General features: G+C 46.0%; 1 protein-coding gene across 1 annotated transcript in view; it reads right to left on the bottom strand.

Moving 5' to 3' along the window:
* Window positions 1-12036, bottom strand: part of PGM5 (phosphoglucomutase 5) — a 118079-nt gene that overhangs the window by 50343 nt on the left and 55700 nt on the right. Inside the window, exon 7 of the mRNA XM_083186061.1 lies at window positions 3336-3451. Coding sequence (XP_083042187.1) covers window positions 3336-3451 — 116 coding nt within the window. The remainder of the gene's footprint in view (window positions 1-3335; window positions 3452-12036) is intronic.

Raw genomic sequence — 12036 nt, 5'->3', positions numbered from 1 at the left:
AGTGCTGTGTCTCAGGATCACCATAGCGACCGGTGTAGCACTCAGATGGGCTATCGCACCTGGTCAGGTGTGTGCAGGAAGTCTGCATTTAACTATTTTGTAAAATGGACCCAGTTACTGCCCCAAGACACTACGGGGGAATTCTACTTCACACAGAATGTTGCTATAGTCAACCAATCAGAATATACTTCGGTACTTGTTTCCTATCTGGGCGCCCGCTAAGTTAATTGCGCACCATGCTATTCTCCATAGAGAAATCTGATCGCATCGCATCGTACACATACACGATATTGAACGATGCGATGCGATCCGATTCGATTTCCCATAGGAATCAATGTTAAATGGATCAATTTACCCAAATCAGCATATGGAAGAATGGTAAATGGGCCAGAAACCCCAAAAAAACCCACAGAGCAGTGGAACGTCCCCCCAAAAGTAGTTGACGCCACCCCGCCATCAACGTGAACCCGAAGCGTGGCGAGCGCAGCGAGCCCGCGAGGGGCAGCGGTACGCGTCCTCCGACCTTTTCATGCCCTACTATCCACTAGGGCGTGGAGTGAGAATAGAATAGTGTGGCGAGCGCAGCGAGCCACCGAGCCCGAAGCGTGGCGAGCGCAGCGAGCCCCGCGAGGGGACGCGGATACCTTCACAGGTAAACGCGTCCCTTCGCGGGCTTCCCAGGTGTCCGCGTCGCCATGGACACCTGGGAAGCCCGCGAGGGGACGCGTATAACTGTGAAGGTATCCGCGTCCCCTCGCGGGGCTCGCTGCGCTCGCCACGCTTCGGGCTCGGTGGCTCGCTGCGCTCGCCACACTATTCTATTCTCACTCCACGCCCTAGTGGATAGTAGGGCATGAAAAGGTCGGAGGACGCGTACCGCCGCCCCCTCGCGGGCTCGCTGCACTCGCCACGCTTCGGGTTCACGTTGATGGCGGGGTGGCGTCAACTACTTTTGGGGGGACATTTCAATGTTCAGGGGTGTTTTTGGCCCATTTACTATTGTTCCTATGATAATTTCGCTAAATTGAGCCATTTCACATTGTTTCCTATGGGAAATCGAATCGGATCGCATCGCATCGCATCGTTCAATATCGTGTATGTGTACGATGCGATGAGATCCGATTTCATTACGGTGCCGTACGTAGAAAACCTGGGCGCCCAGATAGGAAACAAGTACCTATACTTCTTATTTATTTAGCACCTTCTAGAAGATAATAGATATTATCTGATTGGTTGCCCAAAGCAACATCCCATGTGAAATAGAACTGCAGCAGGGGAACGCCCATCGTTTTATGGACGTCCCCATGAAAATGCTGGGTGTTCCCGTGGGAATGAAGGCGGATCGATGCCTGCTCGGATCAGGCGGCTGACGTCACATGACATTAGCATATGCCCCCTTTTCGGCCATCTCCGGCAGAAATAAAAGTCAGTTCAGACTGACTTTTATTACCAAAGGGGAGAAAAATTATTCGAAGATCGGCGACCCTCGAATGATCTCTCTTCCCATTGGCTGCATGCGAGGGGATGCACAGGCAGTGGGGGCAGACATTTGGCGTGGCGGCAGTTGGTGCTGACCTGTTCGCTAGGCTGCGAGTATATGCAGCCTAGCAAACAGGTCTGAATCAGTCCCTAAATCTAAAAGAGCCCCAATTGCAGTGCAACTTGTTTTTTCCCATTTTGAGGACAAAACTGTCCTGCAATCAGGTCTGAACACTGATACATGAAATGGGAAAATATGCAATAGGCTTTTAAGGTCATAAATCTTACACAAAGTCCTCATCTTGGGAAACTATTTTCTCCCATTGGGGCATTCAGCCAGTGATTACCTCAGGAAATTAAGGGGAAATACCGAAGTGCTTAAAAAAATGAACTGGATGTCCCATCATGACAAGCTGTGCTACATCTCTGTGCGGGATGTGCAAAATATCTGCTAAACATGCCAGCGATGCTCACATTTGTTACATAAATTCAAATAAAAAAATGTGTAAAAAAAGCTTATATTTCCTATTTAAGGCAAACATTACGGCAAATGTTTGCTTGCCAATTTTCCTATCTATTTTGACAAATTCACTTGGCACGCATAGGGTTAAACATGTTCTTTACTTTCTTTCAGATGAATAGCATTGGCATCAGATACAAGATGCCGTAATAAGAAACCACATTTTAGGACCAGAATATATTGCAAATGTTTTGTGAACATCAGCAGATGGTTTACATACAAATCCCATGGGAGAGGGGATGGCACATGTGCAGGACCCTTCTGTGTCTGGGTGGCGTCAGGGACAATGCTACAATACAAGGCTTGTCATCCCTGGGTTTTTGCATTCATAACCCAGGGTCTGTATTGTCGGGTGCACACTTGCTGGACCTGGAAGCGGCGTTAGGACAATCAGACTAGAGGCCTGATTCAGACCTGTTCGCAGCCTAGCAAACAGGAAAACGCCACCTGCTGGCATGTGAGGGGATTTGTATGCGTACACATCCCCTCGCATGCGGCTGGCTGGATGAAAAATCATTCGATGGTATTGATTTTTCCTCCATTCGTGGATAAAAGGAAGTCTATACTTACTTTTATCCTGGACGGAGATCACCAAAAAGGGGAGGATGCTGACGTCAGCCTCCCGCCCCATGCAGGCATCGACCCTCTGTTTCCCAGGGGAACGCCCAACATTTTTATGGGCATTCCCCTGTTATCGCCCCCTGACCTGTGAAACTCACTGAAGCCATTCGCTCCGAGGGTTTTCGTATTCACAGAACCCAAATATCGGGGAATGGGCCGAACTCATACAAATAGGCCTGAATCGGCCCTAAGTGAACTTCGGCTTATTCAGCTGGCCGAGGGCTGTGACCATCCAGACCAATGGAGATCCAATGCTGTATCTTCAGTCTGCACATACTGGGAGGAGGTGTCTCCTACAGATGCCTTCTGCTTTAATACTAGCAGTACGGTATTACACAGCCACTGCCCTGTTGCTGGGCAATACAGTACATATTACAGTCAGGCTCAATGTGAGATGGACTGATATTTCAGTTTTCAGCATTTGCAACATAATTAAACAGTGTTTTGCTCTTGTTTCTGGTCAGATTATTATTATGAGCAAGCTTTAAAAAAAAAAGTTTAATTACCACAATAAAAGGACTATTCTTCATTAAATATTTACAGGATATACTCCAAAATCAGAAGCCCACCACAGACAGGTGTATGCCGGTCACACCATGGACATGGCGAGCAGTTAAGCTTAAAACAAAAGCAGGATCAACTTCAAGTAATGCCAATTGCACAACCAAACCTGAGCAATGCCAGGTACCTCAGCTAGTATATAAATATATTTTACCTGTGCCAAAACTCTCTTCTCCACAGAGTGAACATCGCCCCGAGTCCATTAGGTTTGCAAAATATTTCCAGCCAGTAGGCGTTTCATAGACAGGAACTTTCATTGATTTGGCAACTCTACAATGTAAATGTCAGAAATGGCACAAAGAAAGTCAACATTCATTCATTCATACATTATACTGTTATTTAAAATGATCACACTTTTGTTTACCTAATCTTGGACAAAATGTAGACGGTGAACATTGGGCCTAATTCATGTTGTTTGCTGCTTAGCAAGCAGCTTAATGCCGCCTGCCCCCCAGGAGACTGCCTACCCCCTGCGCTGCCAAATATTCTGACATGCAAGGGGATGTACGCAAACACATCCCCTCGCATGTGGCCGAAAGTGGAGAGATATCATGTCATCGATCAACGAATGATTTCTCTCCCCTTCGGAAATAAAAGTTAGTCTGAATTTACTTTTATTTTCAACGTAGTCCGCCGAAGGCGGGGTGGACACTAAGGGCCTTATTTTGGTTCACTCTTTCTGACAAAATCCTTCTTAGATGGACAAAACCATGTGCACTGCAGGGGGGCAGATGTAAAATGTGCAGAGAGAATTAGATTTGGGTGAGTTATTTTGTTTCTGTGCAGGGAAAATACTGGCTGCTTTATTTTTACACTGCAATATAGATCTCACTTTGAAGTAAAACCCCACCCAAATCTAATTATATCTGCACAAGTTACATCTTCCCCTACCTGCAGTGCACATGGGCCCTTATTCTGGTCTGTGCGGCCGGAGCCGCATACGTTGCTCCGGCCGCACAAACCAATCCCCGCCTACAATACGGATCGCCACGGCCGTCCGTACGCGGACGGCTGGCGATCCGCATGAAAATGGTGGGGCGTACGCCTCCACCATGGTGGGAGCTGCCCCCTGCATTCGATGGTCGGCGACCATCGAAGGCAGGGCCGCACGCTCCAGCAGCTCCCGCAAGCTTAGACCACACGGACAATCGTCCGTGTGAAAGCTTGTATGGGGGCGGAGAGCTGACATCCGGCGATGTCAGCTTTCCGCCCCCATCACTGGCGTCATAGCCTCATTACCATGCATACGCCCCGCGTTTGCATGGGAACGCCCATGAAACGCTGGGCGTATTCATAGGTAAATGAGGCTATTAAGCCCCTCACGCCCCTATACGCCCCCTTTGCGGCGTATAAAATTTTTGTGCGGCGATTTCCCCTGCACATGCGCAGAGTGACCTCTGCGCATGTGCAGAGCGAAAACATCGGCGGTACGGCCGCACGCGGGCCGTACCGCCCAGATCAGAATAAGGGCCATGGTTTTGCCCATCTAAGAAGGATTTTGTCAGAAAGAGTGAACTAAAATAAGGCCCTAAACGTCATGTGCCGTCAGCCGCCTGCCCCAGCAGACATAAGTCCGTCTGCGTTCCCAGGGAAACAGCAGGTGTTTATATGGGGATGCCCATTAAATGCATGAGCAAATCCCGACCATAGGTGCTGGGGCCGGATTCCAATGGCACCGAATCAGCCACATTATTACAGGCAAATGCAAACCAAAAACCAATTCTAGCAGTCCAAACTTTTTACCTTGGAGTACCATATTAGGAACATTACTTAAACAATTTTTCTCCTGGCATTTAGCCCCCAAGCAATTAGGTAAGGTGTTTTATTCTGATGTACTGTAACATGCACCATAAAGACATCACACCTGCTCAGTATGATTATGTCCCTAGAGGACTGGCTCCCACATGCGGCCCTCAAGTCACCCCGATAGTAAAGATTTTAGGGCTATCAAAGCTTCTGCACAGATGGTAGTCAAACTAAATGAGGTACTAATTAAGTCACCTGTGCCTAAGCATGGACTGGTGCAGTGCCTTGAGGACAGTGTTTGGAAACCATTGACCTAGAGACATTGGAGGTAATTCAGACCTGATAGCACAGCCATGAATTTGCAGCGGCCAGTATTCAGTTAAACCGCCGCCTTGCTAAAGTGAAATTGTAAATGAATAATTAAAGTGAAATGCTCTGTGAATTAATGTGACTGGTGTGTAAATGGATGTGTATGGCTAAACAACTATTTGCAGAAGAGCGAATACGTCCAAAACCCATCGTAACAGGCTCATCATTGAATGATTTTAACAATGGCACAAGTCATCTCAGGTTGAGAGTAGCCAGAACCATACTCAGGGGGACATTTTCTTTGTAGAAAATAGCTGTATTCGTATGCAGAAATACACCTATTGTTTACACATTTGTATTTTCGGGATTTACTATCCCGAACATACGCCAATTCGTATTCGTATTGATGGCACATTTGTATTTACAAATACGAATGGATATACCATTGATAGAATATGACAGGAATCACCATTTAAAAGAATGGTGATTCCTAATTTACTAAGCGTAATTTAGAATACGCCTGCTAATTAGCGGTAAATGGCCACTAATTGCCGGTCAAATAAGCCAGGAAAATATACTTCATTTTCCTGGCGTATTTGGCTTTAATGACATGGATCAGTCAGATCCGTGCAGGTTGCCGTGTGTAAAAAAAAAAAGAAAAATAAATACATTTAAAAAACGGCGTGGGGTCCCCCCCCCCCCCACGGCCGCAACCAGCACCAGACTTAAAGAGCCGGGCCTGGTTTAAAAAAAGCAGGAAACAATTTGCGTAGGCCTCCGCTGATTTTTTAAAACCAGCCCCAGACCCAGGCCTGGTTCCCAAAATAAATAGGGTCCCCCGTATTTTAAGAACCAGCCCCAGGCCCAACCAGCCAGCAGGGTAATATCACAGCCATGGAACACTTATTATATAAGGTCCCACGGCCAAAACATTAACCCTACCGATCAGTTAGCTTGGGCAGGGGTCCTGGGGGAGTGGGGACCCCCCCCCCAACGAAGGGGTGCCCCCCCTCCAGAACTTACCTGCCCAGGCTGAAGCCTGGTGTTGTTCCCGGTACCCCTGGACTGTGGGTACCGGGCTGATTCAAGTGTAAAAATGAGAATATACCATTGGGCTTCTCACTGTTCGCAATGGTCTGGGTGTTCAGTTTATTTTTTTGCCAAGTACGCTGGACTACTTCAGGAGTGAAGAGGACCAGGTCCACAGGTCCCCCTATGATTTCTTTGGACACCGGACCCCAGGACACCAGACCCCAGGACACCAGTCCCCAGGACCGATGGGCTCAAGATAGTTAAGTATCAGTATGTATGGGCTATATGTATTAAAGTTTTATTTTTCTAGTGTCAGGGTGCTTTTATTTAGCTATTGGTTTTGCTGTGGAACTAATAGTCCCAGAAAGCCCATTAATGGGCCGCATGTTGGGACTTGTGGTTCTCCAAGTCCCAGTATGCATTCCAGGCTTGCTGGGACTCATAGTTTCACAGCAAAACCCAATGGTTTATTGTAATATTTACACTTGAATCAGCCCGTACCCACACTGCAGCCTGCACGGATCTGACTTATCCATGCAGACTGCCTATACGAATTCGTATTAGCGGCCGTATATACAGCCGCTAATACGAATTAATACGAATTCGGGGATTACAAAGCAGTCATATTTGACTGCTTTGTAAATTCCCCTCCGGAATACGAATTTGCATACGGCTAAAACAGCTGTATGCATTCGTATTCATTCGTATTAAGAATACAAATACTAATAATCGTATTCGTATTCTTAGTAAATTTCCCCCCTCAGTGTTTTCCTAGGAACGCATGCATTTTTCAAAGCACTCCCACCACTCCCACTAAATGGCCGTTTTCCACCCCCAGATGCCTAATTCCTGTGAATCACCTTGTGAACAGCGTGCATATAGAAAAAGTAATAATAATTATAATTTTATTTATATAGCGCTGTTTTTCCAATAGGACTCAAGGTGCTTATTGGATAGAATGAATGTATTACAGTACAGGAACAATGAAGTAGAAGAACTTCATTGCAGGATGGCCTCACGCATGTGGACTATGGGCTGCACACATGTGCAGTCTATCGATCACTCTCTGTGCTATCAGGTCTGCATTACCCCCTTTGTTGCTGCTACTCTCTCCTCCATGCCACACTAGGGCATAGGTTCACTTGTCTACTCCAGAAGGTGCATCACACACAAGAAAATAAAATAATTTATCTATACATTAAACCATGATATCTGATGACTATGTTTGTCTCAGAGGGGGGACTGTACACGCATAGAGAGCAGTGGTGTAGCTAGGTGCCACGGTGCCCGGAGCAAGGGCATGTTTCGCGCCCCCCATTTGTTGTAGTCGGGGCTATTGCGCAATGAAAAGGGTATGCGGCCTAACATTATGCCACACACCGTAATGCCCATTGCACATTTTAGTGAACTTTTTAATACCCATTACACATAAAGCCACATGAAATGCCAATTACACATAAGGCCACACATGATGCCCATTACATACTATATAACAGACCGTAATGCCCATTACACAGGGGCTTTATGCTCAATGCCAAGGGGGACTGAAATAGCTCGTTGGCAAGGGGGACTGAAATAGCTTGTTGCCAAGGGGGACTGAAATAGCTCGGTGCCACGGGGACTAATATTGCTTGTTGCCAAGGGGGACTAATATTGCTCGTTGCCAAGGGGGGACTAATATTGCCTGTTGCCAAGTGGGACTAATATTGCCCGTTGCCTAATATTGCCCGTTGACTAATATTGCCTGTTGCCAAGTGGGACTAATATTGCCTGTTGCCCTCCATGCCCGCCTGCTCCCCGCCCGCTCCCTGCTCTCTCTGGCTGAGCTGCCCCTGTCCGCAGATATTTTCACTTAAGTCTCCAGGCTGAACTGCTAGCCAATAGACGCTTGCGGTCCAGCAGCCATCAATGCTGCTTCTGATAGGCTGCTGGACCGCAAGCGCCTATTGGCTAGTGGTCCAGCAGCAGACTTAATAGCAGAGGACTGGGCAGCTGAGCGAAGCCGGGCAGAGCAGGGAACAGGCGGGGGGAGAGAGCAGCCTCCCTACGCCCCAGATAGAGAGGTGTGCTAAGCTATTTTGCTAAGCTATTTAGGGTAGGTGATTTCCCTGTGTCCAGATCGTCCATGGAGAGCACATACACATGCAGTGATTTGTGCTGAGCGATTTTGCTAGGCAATTTTGCATAAGCAAAAAAAAAGGCAGGGTAGTGGTTCAGAATGAGAGATCTCGATCACTATCGCTCATTCTGTACACACAGAGAGATTTGCAGTCGCTTGCTAAGCAATTTGAATAGATTTTGACTGCATGCACTGACTTAGCAGGAGATAGTTAATTGCTCGTGGTACACACACAGAGCAATCTGGGCTTACTTTCTAAGCAATCTAGTCATATTGATTAGAAAAGAGCACAAAATTGCTCCGTGTGTATACCCCTTTATGCTTGGAATAACTGTTAGTTTTAAATAACAACAGGGTAGGGACAAGGTAGAATTGTGGTAGTGATTGTGCTACAAACAGTAACGGGGAGCACTAACACAAGAAATATACTGTACAGTTACTGTTCCAGGCTGCCCTTAAGACGCTGTGGAGAGCTCCATTTCTGCACTGTGAATCCCTTGAGCTACCTGTTGCCTTTACTTAGCACATAAGGCTGCCTACGGCCAAAACAGCTATTTGGAGTGGAAAGAGAGCTAAAAATTACCCGCTATCCTCGCAGCTCATATTTTGCCAACATCACTGGCTGCCAAAACCACTTGTCCTCCCACGCAATAAAAAAGTAATTAAAAAAACATTACTTAGGAACTGAACTGAACACTTGGGAACGGTCTCGTACATGTTTGATGCGTTCCTTCGAGTTTTAAAAACAAGTTTTACAAAGTGACAAAAAGTTTTATTATTCTTCTGAAAACTGGTACAAAATACAGTCTATATATATATATATATATATATATATATATATATATATATATATATATATATATACGTACTACTAAGGAACATATACAGTACATAATTCATTGTACAGTTTTGGGGAATTGTGTGGTGCTGCTTTTTTTAAAGCGTCAATTATTAACATTGCAAAATGAAACTTTGCAGTGTAAATGATTGCCACTTTAAAAAAAAACCTGGAGATTTCTTATCAAATCTTTCACTTTCTGATTCTCTCATCCTATTAAATTTCACCTCAGACCTCCGAAATATGCAAATATAGTACTGGCATCTGTCTTGTTGCAAAACAGAACTTACATTTATTGTTTTTTTTTTAAAACACGTTTTATTGTAGAGGTCACAATTTGACATGGTTATATCAAGGCGATAATACAGTCCTTGTTTGACAACAAAACACCGCGCAGGGTGACCAATATTTTCAATTTTACCAAGAAACAATATCTGTAAACATACATAAACATAAAAAAGTAAACAGTACAAGGGAAAGGTATGGGGAAGGATAGGTAATGGGACAGCTATGTCTGTATTTCATGAGAGGCGTAAGGGTGGCTATAACTTGTGGTTTTGTATGTTTAGAGTTTTCCTAGACTAGAACCTCTTCCAAAGGATCAAACAGTGTTTAATTGGCAGACCAGGAACCATGAGGTATTTTCGTATAAGCGTAATATTTGTGATTGGGTGACACTAGGCAAGGTTTCAATGTATGGCCCCCATTTTTTATAAAATCTCATCACCCCGGACTCAATGTCTGGTATTGTGGCTTGCCTTTCCATATAAAGGCTGTTTAACAGTGTATTCTTCGTCTCCAATATAGATGGTGTGGTTTTTTTTATCCAGTGCTTCATCACTAATTTCTTTGCTATGCCTAGTATCATTGTTATTACTAGTAGCAAGGTTTTCTTTTTCCCCCCCAATCCCATTCCCCCATTTCCAGCAACAAACAGGCCGTGGGGTTTTTCGTTAGTGTCAAGTGGAAGGTGCAGTTTATAAATGCAAACAGCTTGTTCCAGTATGTAGCAATTTTGCTGCACTGCCAAAGGTTGTGGAAAAAGGTGGCCCTTCTTTGTCCACACTTAACACAGGAGTCAAGTTTTCCAGGTAGCATGTGTGCCCTTTGTACCGGGGCTACGTATGCTCTGTTCAAAACCTTCCAGTGTACCTCCTGGAGGGCCGCTGAATGAAGGTATTTCATAGTCTGCTGGCAGTGCTTCAAAACCTTCCCACAATCTGGGAGCGCAGGTATATCTGACTTCCACGCTGACATAGATCTCATCCACTTTTTCTCCCCTTCCGTGACTCTTGCCTCTGCATAGTAGTACCTTAGCCTATACGTCCCAGTTTGGGCCAATACCATGATGTTATGAATTGGATCTCTGTCTCCTCCCTCCGGGCCAGCCGGAAGCAGGGACTGGATCATATGTCTTACTTGCAAGAACATGAAGAAGTGGTTCTGTGTTAAACTAAATTTATCTTTCAGATCCGCGAAGGACTGAAGGGGGCCTCCCGGATCATATACATCCCTGATCGCCGCCAGACCTGCTTTCTTCCAGATCAAGAACTGGGGATTATCCAATCCTGGGGTGAACCCTGGGTTGCCCCAGAGTGTTATATGCCGTGAGACCCGGGGGGATCTCCTCAATGCTTTATTTGTGTGTAGCCATGCTTTATATGTGTCCCTGAATAAAATATTATCCAGTATGTCTTTTCTAATCATGTTTTTGGGGGAATGAATTAGTGCTGCTGGGGAGTACGGGGCAAACAGGGCTTCTTCAATAGCTTGGTTAGTGAATGTGGAATGTTGCCAAAACCAGTCCGATATATACCTAAAGCAGACTGCTCTGCTAAAGATTGCAGGATCAGGAATATTAAGTCCTACCTCGGATCTAGGTAGTTGTAGCTTTGAATATGCCACTTTAGGCTTTTTATCCGCCCATAGGAACTTCGAAAAGACCTTCTGTACTATGGAGCAGTCATGTCTGGTGAGGGATAAGGGTATCATTTGGAGCAAATAGGATAACTTGGGAAATGCTATACTCTTGATGACCGCTGCCCTGCCCTGCCCTGCCGCTGCAAATTGGGCTAGGGGAGATCCTGGGGTGGGAGGGTCTTTAGGTCCCGTGAGAATCATTAACTCGGATTTGTTATAATTGACCTTGAATCCAGAGAAGGACCCAAATCTCTCAATGATAGATATTATTTCTGGTATGGCCGCCTCTGGATTCGATGTGAACACCAGCATGTCGTCGGCAAAGAGCGCCAATTTGGCCTCTTCTCTTCCGACTCTAATTCCTTTGTAAGTGGCCGATGATCTTAGGGCTATGGCCAAAGGCTCCAGGGCCAGGGCGAATAGCAATGGAGACAGTGGGCATCCCTGTCGAGTGCCTCTTTGTGTGTGAAAGGGTTGGGAGAGAAACCCATTGTTAAGTATTTGGGTGGCAGGTTCTGTGTATAGCGTTTGGAGTAAGGCGGTGAATCGTGGGGGGGCCCTGAATCTATGCAGTGTTTCCAGGACGTGGTCCCAGGTGATCAAATCAAAGGCTTTTTCCGCATCCAGGGAGAGAACTACATTCTGATCCCTGGATGGGTGGGCCCTGAGCCACTCCATAACTGCTAACAGCTTGCGTATGTTTACAACAGACTGGCGCCCCCACACAAACCCCGACTGATCTGGATGTACTAAATGTGGGAGTGTCATTTTGAGCCTATCGGACATCACCTTAGTGAGTAACTTATAATCTGTATTTAACAGGGAAATCGGTCGATACGAGCTAGGGTCCTCGGAATCTCTTCCTGGTTTGGGGAGGAGTCGGATAATTGC

This window comes from Crinia signifera, chromosome 1, assembly GCF_055691185.1.
Source record: "Crinia signifera chromosome 1, ASM5569118v1, whole genome shotgun sequence".
Classification (NCBI taxonomy): domain Eukaryota; kingdom Metazoa; phylum Chordata; class Amphibia; order Anura; family Myobatrachidae; genus Crinia; species Crinia signifera.
The sequence above is the reverse complement of the archived record's forward strand: the minus strand, read 5'-3'. Positions and strand labels throughout refer to the sequence as shown.